The sequence below is a fragment of the Oncorhynchus mykiss genome, chromosome 11 (genome assembly GCF_013265735.2).
Source record: "Oncorhynchus mykiss isolate Arlee chromosome 11, USDA_OmykA_1.1, whole genome shotgun sequence".
NCBI classification, from domain to species: domain Eukaryota; kingdom Metazoa; phylum Chordata; class Actinopteri; order Salmoniformes; family Salmonidae; genus Oncorhynchus; species Oncorhynchus mykiss.
Window position 1 is genome coordinate 6,505,931 of NC_048575.1, and position 14,753 is coordinate 6,520,683.

The window sequence follows — 14,753 nt, forward strand, 5'->3', positions numbered from 1 at the left end:
GAGAAGGTTATGTGGTCTGATGAGACAAAAATAGAGCTTTTTGGTCTAAACTCCACTCGCCGTGTTTGGAGGAAGAAGAAGGATGAGTACAACCCCAAGAACACCATCCCAACCGTGAAGCATGGAGGTGGAAACATCATTCTTTGGGGATGCTTTTCTGCAAAGGGGACAGGACGACTGCACTGTATTGAGGGGAGGATGGATGGGGCCATGTATCGTGAGATCTTGGCCAACAACCTCCTTCCCTCAGTAAGAGCATTGACGATGGGTCGTGGCTAGGTCTTCCAGCATGACAACGACCCGAAACACACAGCCAGGGCAACTAAGGCGTGGCTCCGTAAGAAGCATCTCAAGGTCCTGGAGTGGCCTAGCCAGTCTCCAGACCTGAACCCAATAGAAAATCTTTGGATGGAGCTGAAAGTCCGTATTTCCCAGCGACAGCCCCGAAACCTGAAGGATCTTGAGAAGGTCTGTATGGAGGAGTGGGACAAAATCCCTGCTGCAGTGTGTGGAAACCTGGTCAAGAACTACAGGAAACGTATGATCTCTGTAATTGCAAACAAAGGTTTCTGTACCAAATATTAAGTTCTGCTTTTCTGATGTATCAAATACTTATGTCGTGCAATAAAAGGCAAATTAATTACTTAAAAATCATACAATGTGATTTTCTGGATTTTTGTTTTAGATTCAGTCTCTCACAGTTGAAGTGTACCTATGATAAAAATTACAGACCTCTACATGCTTTGTAAGTAGGAAACACTGCCGATTTTGCAGGTTATCTAATACTTGTTCTCCCCACTGTACATGCACATCTTTTACAACTTGTAGACCCCAAATCTTAAGACAGACATGAAAGAGTTCTAAATCATTGAGAATTCTCTCAAGTGATGTGTCTGAGAAGGCAGGGATTGACTTTAAGGTCTGAAAAGGCACTTGCCCATCGGGGCAAGTCAAGAGCATTTTTATTTGGTTTGCCCAAATTATGATCACTTGCCCCCCCCCCCCCCCAAAAAAATGTAAATTAGCTAGTTACAGGCAGAAGTGCCATATATTGTCACACCCTGGTCAAAGTATTTTGTGTTTATCTTTATTTATTTGGTCAGGCCAGGGTGTGGCATGGGTTTTTGTATGTGGTGTGTATGTATGGGGATTGTAGCTAGTGGGGTGTTCTAGCTAAGTCTATGGCTGTCTGAAGTGGTTCTCAATCAGAGGCAGGTGTTTATCGTTGTCTCTGATTGGGAACCATATTTAGGCAGCCATATTCTTTGAGTTTGTCGTGGGTGATTGTCCTTAGTGTTCCTGTCTATGTGTTTTCACCAGATAGGCTGTTTAGGTTTTCGTTACGTTCATCACGTTCTTTATTTTGTAGTGTTTGTATTGATTCGTGTTTTACGTTTGTTCATTAAAACATGGATCGCAATCTACACGCTGCATTTTGGTCCGACTCTCCTTCACACCTAGAAAACCGTTACAGAATCACCCACCATAAAAGGACCAAGCAGCGTGTCAACAGGCAGGAGCAGCGCGAGGAGAAGCGCAATAAGGATTTCTGGACATGGGAGGAAATCCTCGACGGGAGAGGACCCTGGGCTAAACCAGGGGAGTGTAGCCGCACTAAGGTGCAGCGGGAGAAGAAACAACAGGAACAGCCCAAGGAGGAGTACAGTATGGAGTATACTACTTGGGAGGAGATCGACAGGTGGGCGGCCGACCCAGGGAGAGTGCCGGAGCCCGCCTGGGATTCGCTGGAGCAGTGCGAGGAAGGTTACCGTAGAATGGAGGCGGTGAAAGCAGAGAGGCGCTGGTATGAGAAGGCAGCACGGCGACGCGGATGGAAGCTTGAGAGGCAACCCCAAAAATTTCTTGGGGGGGGGCTAACAGGGAGTATGGCTATGCCAGGTAGGAGACCTGGGCAGACTCCCTGTGCTTACCGGGGGGCTAGAGAGACCGGACAGGCACCGTGTTATGCAGTGGTGCGCACGGTGTCTCCAGTGCGGGTGCATAGCCCGGTGCGGTATATTCCAGCTCCGCGTGTCTGCCGGGCTAGATTGAGCGTCGAGCCTAATGCCATGAAGCCGGCTCTACGCAGCTGGTCCCCAGTGCGTCTCCTTGGGCCGGTTTACATGGCACCAGCCTTGCGCTCGGTGTCTCCGGTTCGCCTGCATAGTCCAGTGCGGGCTATTCCACCTCGCGGCACTGGCAGGGCGACCGTGAGCATTCAACCAGGTAAGGTTGGGCAGGCTCGGTGCTCAAGAGCTCCAGTGCGCCTGCACGGTCCGGTTTTTCCAGTACCACCTCCACACCCCAGCCCTCCGGTAGCAGCTCCCCGCACCAGGCTTCCTGTGCGTGTCCTCGGCCCAGTACCACCAGTGCCAGCACCACGCATCAGGCCTACAGTGCGCCTCGCCTGTCCATCGCTGTCGGAGCCCTCCTCCTCTCCAGCGCTGTCGGAGTCTCCCGCCTGTTTAGCGCTGTTAGAGCCTTCCTTCTCTACAGCGCTGCCGGAGTCTCCCGCCTGTTCAGAACTGCCAGTTAGCATAGAGCTGCCAGTTAGCATAGAGCTGCCAGTTAGCATAGAGCTGCCAGTTAGCATAGAGCTGCCAGTCTGCAAGGAGCTGCCAGTCTGCAAGGAGCTGCCAGTCTGCAAGGAGCTGCCAGTCTGCAAGGAGCTGCCAGTCTGCAAGGAGCTGCCAGTCTGCAAGGAGCTGCCAGTCTGCAAGGAGCTGCCAGTCTGCAAGGAGCTGCCAGTCTGCAAGGAGCCGCCAGAGCTGCCAGTCTGCAAGGAGCCGCCAGAGCTGCCAGTCTGCAAGGAGCCGCCAGAGCTGCCAGTCTGCAAGGAGCCGCCAGAGCTGCCAGTCTGCAAGGAGCCGCCAGAGCTGCCAGTCTGCAAGGAGCCGCCAGAGCTGCCAGTCTGCAAGGAGCCGCCAGAGCTGCCAGTCTGCAAGGAGCCGCCAGAGCTGCCAGTCAGCATGGAGCAGCCAGTCAGCATGGAGCAGCCAGAGCTGCCAGTCAGCATGGAGCAGCCAGTCAGCATGGAGCAGCCAGAGCTGCCAGTCATCATGGAGCAGCCAGTCAGCATGGAGCAGCCAGAGCTGCCAGTCGACCAGACTCTCCCAGATCTGCCAGTCGACCAGACTCTCCCAGATCTGCCAGTCGACCAGACTCTCCCAGATCTGCCAGTCGACCAGACTCTCCCAGATCTGCCAGTCGACCAGACTCTCCCAGATCTGCCAGTCGACCAGACTCTCCCAGATCTGCCAGTCGACCAGACTCTCCCAGATCTGCCAGTCGACCAGACTCTCCCAGATCTGCCAGTCGACCAGACTCTCCCAGATCTGCCAGTCGACCAGACTCTTCCAGATCTGCCAGTCGACCAGGATCTGGTAGATTCATCAACCTGCCTGAGCTTCCTCTCACTCCTGAGCTTCCTCTCACTCCTGAGCTTCCTCTCACTCCTGAGCTTCCTCTCACTCCTGAGCTTCCCCTCAGTCCCGAGCTGCCTCAGTCCCGAGCTGCCCCTCAGTCCCGATCTGCTCCTCAGTCCAGTGGGGTTCTGGGTGAGGACTACTAGGCCATGGTCGGCGGCGAGGGTGGACTATCCAGGGACGCGAGGAGAAGGGACTAAGACATTGATTGAGTGGGGTCCACGTCCCGCGCCGGAGCCGCCACCATGGACAGACGCCCACCCGGACCCTCCCTATTGTTTTGAGGTGCGTTCGGGAGTCCGCACCTTAGGGGGGGGGGGTTCTGTCACACCCTGGTCAAAGTATTTTGTGTTTATCTTTATTTATTTGGTCAGGCCAGGGTGTGGCATGGGTTTTTGTATGTGGTGTGTATGTATGGGGATTGTAGCTAGTGGGGTGTTCTAGCTAAGTCTATGGCTGTCTGAAGTGGTTCTCAATCAGAGGCAGGTGTTTATCGTTGTCTCTGATTGGGAACCATATTTAGGCAGCCATATTCTTTGAGTTTGTCGTGGGTGATTGTCCTTAGTGTTCCTGTCTATGTGTTTTCACCAGATAGGCTGTTTAGGTTTTCGTTACGTTCATCACGTTCTTTATTTTGTAGTGTTTGTATTGATTCGTGTTTTACGTTTGTTCATTAAAACATGGATCGCAATCTACACGCTGCATTTTGGTCCGACTCTCCTTCACACCTAGAAAACCGTTACATATATTTCCTGCCTTTCACCTACACATATGGGAGGAATCAAACAGATGTATTGAATTCTTTGTATTTTGTATATCAGTGAAAAAAAATATCAGAGCAGGCTAAAGTTTCCAGACTGCCATAAAATGTCTGTCTTTCACTTTAAACAATGGGGAGGACCAAGAAAGATCAGATTTAGTCTACTGGAATGCTTTGCAGTTTGGTTATTTTCACTTAAAATCAATCCCTGGAAAGCTACTGATCCTGATACCCCAAACAACTCCAATCAGACACCTCCATTAGTGCTCACGCTAATCGTGTTCATACTCCACATGAAAACACACACAATTCGTAGTGTGTATGTGCATATTTCTTTGTTTTCCATTTACCAATGTACCAAACATATGCCATACAGTTAGATCTCACAGCTGCATTTTAAATGAAGAAGTGGGAATAAATATAATTAATCTCCAGAAAAGTTACATGATATCTGCCTTGGCCACCACTTGTCCTGTAGAAATGGCTCAAAGAAAATATAGTTATTTTCAGAGGAGAACAGTGTTATCAATAGTAGGAGCCAAATAGTGGCCCCCGACTCTGCAGGTCAGCACAGCATTTCCAAGAGAATACTGGATGGAGGGACAACAGTGTATATTGTCAGAGCTTCGCTGTTGCAATAACATCTGGCTCTAGTTCTTCCGGGACTGTTTCAGTGCACTTGAGAAACTTCAGAATTCCTGGTAGTCAGTCGTAGTGCATATTGTCAAAGATTATAACTAAAATTAACACCCAGCAGCATTTAACTTCATGACAAACATGATGATTAAAAACGTCTTATTCTGCGCTTCACATTATTATCAAGTGGCAAATGCTTTAAGAAACATGTTTCGATACTGCCAGATTCCTTACATAAAAAAAAAACGAAATATGTTGTACATTCATAAACACTGCAGCAAAAATTTTTAAAAAAAAATAATCCCAGCTTTTTTTTTTTTACATTAACTTTTTTGTTTGTACTCATCTTTCGTAGCTGCACAGTTAAACCATTCAAATCCTCGTCCAATAACAATAAGGAGGCATAAATATACCGCTGTAAAAATGAAGTATAGGAAACTCTTTAATCGAGATCACGCAGAATCCCCATGTATTCAGAGAACAAAATCATTTCCCAAGCTCCCATACTCTAAAATACGTGGTGTCATTTTCCCAAGCTCACACTCTAAAATACGTGGTGTCATTTTCCCAAGCTCACATACTCTAAGAGACGTGGTGTCATTTCCCAAGCTCACACACTCTAAGAGACGTGGTGTCATTTCCCAAGCTCCCACACTCTAAGAGACGTGGTGTCATTTCCCAAGCTCCCACACTCTTAAGAGACGTGGTGTCATTTCCCAAGCTCACACACTCTAAGAGACGTGTTGTAATTTCCCAAGCTCCCATACTCTAAGAGACGTTGTGTCATTTTCCAAGCTCCCACACTCTTAAGAGACGTGGTGTCATTTCCCAAGCTCACACACTCTAAGAGACGTGGTGTAATTTCCCAAGCTCCCACACTCTAAAATACGTGGTGTCATTTTCCCAAGCTCCCACACTCTAGGATACGTGGTGTCATTTTCCCAAGCTCCCACACTCTAGGATACGTGGTGTCATTTTCCCAAGCTCCCACACTCTAGGATACGTGGTGTCATTTTCCCAAGCTTCCACACTCTAGGATACGTGGTGTCATTTTCCCAAGCTCCCACACTCTAGGATACGTGGTGTCATTTTCCCAAGCTCCTACACTCTAATATCAAAAATAAGTTAGTGAACATGAGCTGCTTGCTGTCTTGTGCCAGTTTTCAGTGCAAAATACCAAAAGCCTCTAAAGGATCAGGGGGGGGGGGGGGGGGGGGGGTGCGTCTCTATGGAAACAAGACAGCTTCACTCTCAGCTGTGACGGGGACGTAGAGGATGTCTCCGCCACAAGTACTCAGGACCCTCCTCACACACGCTCTTTAAAAAGGTCAAACCAACAATGACAATGACTGAGAAACATCAGAGTGAAACCCTCTTGAAACGGAGGGTTCTCTTGGACCGCTCGTGACAAGGAACCAGATGACGAAACGAAAAGACGTGTTCAGCTGGCGTTGTCTAGTCCTTCGGGAGAGTGGGAGGCGGCGTACTTCAGCCGAAAGCTGCCTGAAAAAACAGAAAGGGGACGGCGTCAGTGGAACAAAGAAGACAATACAAAATGGGGGGATTAAAATAACCTCCCGAAAAATTAAGCAAAAAGACAAGGAACCACTGTGATGAATTCCCAAAATGCACCTGAGCGGTTGGGATTTTTTCTTTTCATTTTTAACTGCTAAGAGAGAGTTTTGAGAGAAAAACGTCCACAGGTCTCCTGAGATGAGAGAGAGCCCTTTAACAGCAGCTCCTGGCTGTAAATAAGTCCTGCCAATGGAGGTGGGGAGGGTTACTGCAAAGGTGTGCCTTCCCAAACTTGGTCAAGGGTACCCTCTGAGTGGGTGGGTGTAGGGTTATAAAGCACTGGTATGTGACAGAGAGTAAGAGCGGGCTGAGGGGGGGTGCCGCAGAGGGGCCGAATGGGTCCATCTGAAGAGGCCCCTGGCCGTGGCGTTATTACCTTGCTGTGATGAATCAACAGAGGGCTGTTTGCAGTCCTGTGCGTAGTGCCCACTGACCCCACAGTTGTAGCAGGAGACGTTGCCGTTGTTCTTGTTGACGCCGACCGCTACCCCCGGGGCCCCTCCGCCGCCTCCCGAACCGGGCACCATACCCACGCTGGAGGGGTACATGTGCGGGTAGAAACGGTTGAAGGGCGACACCATCTGTTGGAGGCTATAGCCTAGCTGGGTGCCCAGTACATGGTCAGAATGGGTGTGCAGCAGGGTCTGGCCAGCGTAAGGGGCGGGGGGGAAGAATGTCAGCTGGGCCTGGCCGTTGCTTTGCGGGGGCGGCTGACTGAGGTAGTTGCTGGCGCACAGGGACGTGAGCTGGAAGATGGGCGGCGCACCAAACACCTGCCGTGGCGCCATCTGGTGGGGAAAGAAAAAGGATGACGCCGTACGGCTGTTGCCGCAGCCGCCTCGGCAACCGCACGCCCCGCAACACATGGCCTGTTGCTGGTGAGTCGTCTGCTGCTGCTGTTGTTGTTGTGATTGCGCCTGTTGCTGGGCAACGGAGTTACTGGTGCTGTTGACGTAGGAGGTGGAGTCGGTCTGGGTTGAGCCGGGCGCTGGGCCGGGGGTGTGGGTGGGTACGGACGGGGGCACCACCGCCTGAACCTGTCCAGGGGAAGGCGCTACCCCTAGTGTGGCCATGACGGAAGTGGGGATGGGGGCCATAGTGTACAGGGAGGGCATGTCCGGGAAAAGAGACACATCTGGGTGCTTGATGTGAGGGATGCTAAGGTCCCCCAGGGGTACGGATGGGGTTAGGGGGGCGGCAGGGTCTGGGGGGGAGTAGGCAGGCTGCAGGGGTGAGGCATAGGGCGGACCAGGGGTGATGACACTTATAGCTTCTACCAGGGGCTGGTGGGCAGGGAGGGTGGTGACACCCTCAGAGCTGGCAGTGGTCTGCGGAGGGGCTGTCTTGAAGTGCTGGACTGGGGGCTGCAGGGCAGGGCTGCCAGGGGAGTGTAAGCCCAGGGCTAGGGAGCCAAACCCTGGGAGTACCATGGGCATCTGCTCTGGATCCCCTGGCACGGGAACTGGCACGGTGGTGGACGTAGGCTCTCGGAGGACAAGGGGCACCTGCATGATCAGTCCTCCGACCACCTTGTTGTCTACCAGGGCAGTTGCCACCTGGTGGGGAGGCATGACTGGCAGAGGGGCATCGGCAGGTAGTGCACCGTTGGGCAATATGCAGGGCAGGGGGTGCATGAAGGTGTTTGGGGGATAGTCAAGGCTGGGGGGCTCCCCAACAGGCTTGGCAGAGACCAGGTGGTGGATGGTGGGCATGGCCCCACCTGCAACCTCCTGCCAGGGGAAGAAGGAGTCCGCTGGGCCCTGGGTACTGTCCGTATCTGGGTGAGGGCAAGAGCGAGAGAGAGAGTGAGAGAATGAAAGAGAGAGCGCGAGAGAGAGGGAGAGAATGAAAGAGAGAGCGCGAGAGAGAGGGAGAGAATGAAAGAGAGAGCGAGGGATAGAGAGGGAGAGAGAGAGGGAGAGAATGAAAGAGAGAGCGCAAGAAAGAGGGAGAGAATGAAAGAGAGCGAGAGAGAGGGATAGAGAGGGAGAGAGAGAGAGAGGGAGAGAATGAAAGAGAGAGCGTGAGAAAGAGGGAGAGAATGAAAGAGAAAGCGAGAGAGAGGGATAGAGAGGGAGAGAGAGAGGGAGAGAATGAAAGAGAGAACGCGAGAGAGAGGGAGAGAATGAAAGAGAGAGCGAGAGGGAGAACAAAAGTCTTAGTGATGTCCCAAAAATAAGACAAGCCCAAAATCTAATCATGGTATATGTGTCTGTCTCACCTTTATCCTTTTCGTCCTCGCTGTCCAGGCTCTCTGGTTCGTGGTGCTGGGGGCTGGAGGCCGAGCTGTAGCTCTCAGACGAGGTTTCGCCGTATACCGAGTCTCCGTCTAGACACACATACAACCCCAACATTCATTCAATTAGATTTAGTTCAAATATGATTTGCAAACCTTTGATTTACATGAAATCAACCTGAAGGCATATGCGTATGACTGAGACACACAGATAAGCAGATCAGATGTTGACTGAAAAGCTATGCCTTATAAACTTGTACAACATTGCTCTCTGTTGGTTAAATGTAGTTACTACAAGTAGTAAAAGCGAGCGTGTAAAGGGTGTATGATTTATTTTAGAAAGCATTGTTTTGAATTATAATGACCCAACCGAATCCTCTGATAATGACCCAACCGAATCCTCTGATAATGACCCAACCGAATCCTCTTATAATGACCCAACCGAAGCCTCTGATAATGACCCAACCGACGCCTCTGATAATGACCCAACCGACGCCTCTGATAATGACCCAACCGAATCCTCTGATAATGACCCAACCGAAGCCTCGCTCAATTAGATTGTGTTTCTATTTTTGGGTTAAATCGTTGGCGCTGTAGTCACACAAAATAATATATATTTTTTGTTATGAATCACTTTCTTCTAGTTCCTTTTAATTGGAAAAGTTAGCTAGGTTCGATTAGACCAATTCATCCACGGATGGAAACATTGGAGATATGGACTATCCTGCTAGCATACAGTCCCTGCTCTGCCTGTCCCGTCCCTTTCCAGCCGCCTCGCTCTGCTTGCTCCGCCCGCCTCGCTCTGCTTGCTCCGCCCACTTCTGGTGAGACTGTCGCTTAAGCCTTTTCCTCCAAACAACAACAACAACAAAAAACATCAAGCCATTTCTTCACAGGGCTACCATTTCAGAGCTTTAGGATAGGAAGAATATCAGGGCAAAATCATTTCCATCGATACCCACCTTTCCCTGTCGACTGTCGCGCTCGCTGAGAAGCTGGTGGCACCATGCTCCCATTTGCCGCCAAGTATGCTTTCTTCCCCTTTTCCCTGAAGGAGGAGAGACAAAGATGAGCGTTCGTCGTCAACGATACAGGATAAATGAGGGAGGAGAAGAGGAATTGAAGCCTGTTGCTCGACAGACTGGTTGGTAATAGACCCACTTCACCCTAGACCCACTTCAATTTGCTTACCCCAATAGATCCACAGACGATGCAATCGCCATCACTCTGCACACTACCCTATCCCATCTGGACAAGAGGAATACCTATGTAAGAATGCTGTTCATTGACTATAGTTCAGCATTCAACACCATAGAACCCTCCAAGCTCATCATTAAGCTCGAGGCCCTGGGTCTGAACCTGCCCTGTGCAACTGGTTCCTGGACTTTTTGACGGGCCGCCAACAGGTGATGAAGATAGGAAACATCACCTCCACTGATCCTCAACACTGGGGCCCCACAAGGTTGTGTGCTCAGCCCCCTCCTGTACTCCTTATTCACCCATGACTGCGTGACCAAGCACGCCTCCAACTGAATCATCAAGTTTGCAGACGACACAACAGTAGTAGGCCTGATTACCAACAATGATGAGACAGCCTATAAGGAGGAGGTGAGGGCTTTGGGAGTGTGGTGCTTGGAAAACAACCTCTCACTCAACGTCAACAAAACAAAGGAGATGATCGTTGACTTCAGGAAACAGCAGAGGGTGCACCCCCCTATCTACATCGATGGGACCGCAGTGGAGAAGGTGGAAAGCTTCCAAGTTCCTTGGCGTACACATCACTGACAAGCTGAAATGGACCACCCACATAGACAGTGTGGTGACGAATGTGCAACAGAGCCTCTTCAACCTCAGGAGGCTAAATACATTTGGCTTGTCACCTAAAACCCTCACAAATTTTTACAGATGCACAATTGAAAGTGCACTGTCAGGCTGTGTCACCGCCTGGTATGGCAACTGTACCGCCCGCAAACCGCAAGGCTCTCCAGAGGGTGGAGCGGTCTGCCTAACGCATTGCCAGGGGCAAACTACCTGCCCTCCAGGACACGTACAGCACCCAATGTCACATGAAGAACAAAAAGATCATCAAGGACATCAACCACCCAAGCCACTGCCTGTTCACCCAGCTATCATTCAGAAGGCGAGGTCAGTAAAGGTGCATCAAAGCAGGGACCGAGAGACTGAAAAACAGTTTCTATCTCAATGCCTTCAGACTGTTAAACAGCCAACACTAGCACATTTGAGGCTGCTGCCTACAGGGCATAGCCGAGGAATCACTGGCCACTTTAAGGAATGGAACACTAGTCACTTTAATAATGTTTACATATCTTAGTCCATTCTGACATCGCTCATCCATATGTATATAGTCTTAATTCATTCCTACTTAGATTTGTGTGTATTGGGTATATGTTGTGTAATTACGCTAGTGTAATGCTAGGTCCTCTCTGTCAGGCCCTGTTGTAGGGGGGATTGACGCTAACGCTCTTTTGTTAGCATGCTGGCTAGCATAATGCTAGGCCTTCTCTGACAGGCACCGCTGTGCTGCTAGGTATTTCCTGAACACAGTCACACTGTTAGCTTTCTGTATCCGACGTTCCTCTCATAGTCAATCTACAGCCAAAGACAACAAACAAATGTGTCTACGAAGCAACCCCTATCACAATGTAGAAACTTTACTGTCAGCTGGCTCAGTGTTGAGCCAATATGTCTGTGCAGGGAAGTCTCTTCACTGTCAGTCAATGTGAGGACCCTTTTAGAAGGTGGGTAATAATGACTGTATTCACTGGGTCAAGTGATCGACTGTCTTCGTGCCTCGTTCAAATGCTCTCACTGGCTTTTCTCAGTAGACCCTAGATGTAGAGCAGGGGCCGTTTGTATCCAGAGTCTGATCTAGGATCAGGTCCCCATGTCCATATAATCTCATGCATTGGTATCTAAAAGGCCAAACTGATCCTAAGTCAGCACTCCAACTCTGGTACATACGGCTCCTGATTGCCTGGTGGGTTGAACATTGATATAGCTGGTGATTACCTGTCTGGTCCCAGTGGCTGCCTCATGCTGGCAGGGTGGTTGCCCCTCTTCTCACTGCCCTGATGCTGTGGACCAGATAGATAGAATTAGCTGTGTTAAAGTAGGGCTGGAGCAAAACCCTGAACACCCATTTGCTCTCTAGGAGGAAGTTACTTGACCCGAGTGTGCCTTTAAAACATATACTGTAGCTCCATTACACTATTTGCCAGAGCAAGAATGCCATAGAGCTGTTGCCTGTTAACGTAACCCCTGTCACATGACGAGGGCCCCATGAATGAGGCATTGCTGGACTCTGACCCAGAGCTATAGCGGGTGGGGAGGGGGGGGTCAAAGGGCAGAGCGCCTCATCCTGGCTAACGCTGATAGCACTCGTATTGCTGCTGAGCTGGACTTGACTTTGGAGCACAAACACACAGACACAAACATGCACTAACACATGCACACACGGACACACACACACATAGGTACTCTCCCCAACGTATTTGTACAGTAAAGCTAAAACATTTAATTTGGCTATATACTCCAGCATTTTGGATTTGAGATACAATGTGTTATATGAGGTGACAGTACATAATGTCAACTTATATACAAGGGTATTCACATACATACACTATATATACAGCAGTATGTGACACTCCTTCAAATGAGTGGATTTGGCTATTTCAGCCACACCCGTTGCTGACAGGTGTATAAAATTGAACGCATCACCATGCAATCTCCATAGACAAACATTGTCAGTAGAATGGCCTTACTGAAGAGCTCAGAGATGTTCAACGTGGCACCGTCATAGGATGCCACCTTCGTAACAAGCCAGTGTGTCAAATTTCTGCCCTGCTAGAGCTGCCGAGTACTGAAGCGCGTGGCGCGTAAAAATTGTCGGTCCTCGTCTGTCCTGGAAGCAACGACAGCGCAGTATCTGTTCGTCGGGAGCTTCAGGAAACGGGTTTCCATGGCCGAGCAGCCGCACACAAGCATAAGCACCCCATTATTTTTATTTCTACTTTGCACATTCTTCTATTGCAAATCTACCATTCCAGTGTTTTACTTGCTATATTGTATTTACTTTGCCACCATGGCCTTTTTTTTGCCTTTACCTCCCTTATCTCACCTCATTTGCTCACATCGTATATAGACTTGTTTATACTGTATTATTGACTGTATGTTTGTTTTACTCCATGTGTAACTCTGTGTCGTTGTATGTGTCGAACAGCTTTGCTTTATCTTGGCCAGGTCGCAGTTGTAAATGAGAACTTGTTCTCAACTTGCCACCTGGTTAAATAAAGGTGAAATAAATAAATAAAATAAAAAAAAGATCACCATGCGCAATGCCAAGCGCCTGCTGGAGTGCTGGACTGCTTGAGGGGTGTAAAGCTCGCCACCATTGGACTCTGGAGCAGTGGAAACGCTTTCTCAGGAGTGATGAATCACGCTCCACCATCTGGCAGTCCGATGGACGAATCTGAGTTTGGCAGATGCCAGGAGAACGCTACCTGCCCGAATGCATAGTGCCAACTGTAAAGTTTGGCGGAGGAGGAATAATGGTCTGGGGTTGTTTTTTATGGTTCCAGTGAAGGGAAATCTTAAAGCTACAGCATACAATGACATTCTAGATTATTCTATGCTTCCAACGTTGTGGCAACAGTTTGGGGAAGGCCCTTTCCTGTTTCGGCATGACAATGTCCCCGGTGCACAAAGTGAGGTCTAATCGCCCAACATCAGTGCCCGACCTCACTAATGCTCTTGTGGCTGAATGAAAACAAGTCCCCACAGCAATGTTCCAACATCTAGTGGAAAGCCTTCCCAGAAGAGTGGAGGCTGTTATAGCAGCAATGTTCCAACATCTAGTGGAAAGCCTTCCCAGAAGAGTGGAGGCTGTTATAGCAGCAATGTTCCAACATCTAGTGGAAAGCCTTCCCAGAAGAGTGGAGGCTGTTATAGCAGCAATTTTCCAACATCTAGTGGAAAGCCTTCCCAGAAGAGTGGAGGCTGTTATAGCAGCAATGTTCCAACATCTAGTGGAAAGCCTTCCCAGAAGAGTGGAGGCTGTTATAGCAGCAATGTTCCAACATCTAGTGGAAAGCCTTCCCAGAAGAGTGGAGGCTGTTATAGCAGCAATGTTCCAACATCTAGTAGAAAGCCTTCCCAGAAGAGTGGAGGCTGTTATAGCAGCAATGTTCCAACATCTAGTGGAAAGCCTTCCCAGAAGAGTGGAGGCTGTTATAGCAGCAATGTTCCAACATCTAGTGGAAAGCCTTCCCAGAAGAGTGGAGGCTGTTATAGCAGCAATGTTCCAACATCTAGTGGAAAGCCTTCCCAGAAGAGTGGAGGCTGTTATAGCAGCAATGTTCCAACATCTAGTGGAAAGCCTTCCCAGAAGAGTGGAGGCTGTTATAGCAGCAATGTTCCAACATCTAGTGGAAAGCCTTCCCAGAAGAGTGGAGGCTGTTATAGCAGCAATGTTCCAACATCTAGTGGAAAGCCTTCCCAGAAGAGTGGAGGCTGTTATAGCAGCAATTTTCCAACATCTAGTGGAAAGCCTTCCCAGAAGAGTGGAGGCTGTTATAGCAGCAATGTTCCAACATCTAGTGGAAAGCCTTCCCAGAAGAGTGGAGGCTGTTATAGCAGCAATGTTCCAACATCTAGTGGAAAGCCTTCCCAGAAGAGTGGAGGCTGTTATAGCAGCAATGTTCCAACATCTAGTAGAAAGCCTTCCCAGAAGAGTGGAGGCTGTTATAGCAGCAATGTTCCAACATCTAGTGGAAAGCCTTCCCAGAAGAGTGGAGGCTGTTATAGCAGCATGTTCCAACATCTAGTAGAAAGCCTTCCCAGAAGAGTGGAGGCTGTTATAGCAGCAATGTTCCAACATCTAGTGGAAAGCCTTCCCAGAAGAGTGGAGGCTGTTATAGCAGCAATGTTCCAACATCTAGTGGAAAGCCTTCCCAGAAGAGTGGAGGCTGTTATAGCAGCAATGTTCCAACATCTAGTGGAAAGCCTTCCCAGAAGAGTGGAGGCTGTTATAGCAGCAATGTTCCAACATCTAGTGGAAAGCCTTCCCAGAAGAGTGGAGGCTGTTATAGCAGCAATGTTCCAA

The 14,753-nt window shown here is 49.5% G+C and overlaps 1 protein-coding gene across 2 annotated transcripts in view; it reads right to left on the minus strand.

The window, feature by feature from the left end:
• Nucleotides 1-4,129: 4,129 nt before the first annotated feature.
• The window catches only part of LOC110536539 (zinc finger CCHC domain-containing protein 2), a 76,759-nt gene continuing 66,135 nt past the window's right edge, over nt 4,130-14,753 (minus strand). The window contains exons 10-14 of one of the 2 annotated variants that reach the window (XM_036934746.1): nt 11,663-11,727; nt 9,595-9,680; nt 8,618-8,725; nt 6,773-8,173; nt 4,130-6,324 (exon numbers count right to left, since the gene is read on the minus strand). In XM_036934746.1, the coding sequence (XP_036790641.1) occupies nt 6,263-6,324; nt 6,773-8,173; nt 8,618-8,725; nt 9,595-9,680; nt 11,663-11,727 (1,722 nt within the window). In that variant the 3' untranslated portion in view covers nt 4,130-6,262. Of the gene's footprint in view, nt 8,174-8,617; nt 8,726-9,594; nt 9,681-11,662; nt 11,728-14,753 lie in introns of both variants that reach the window. The other variant, XM_036934745.1, reaches the window with a different exon arrangement.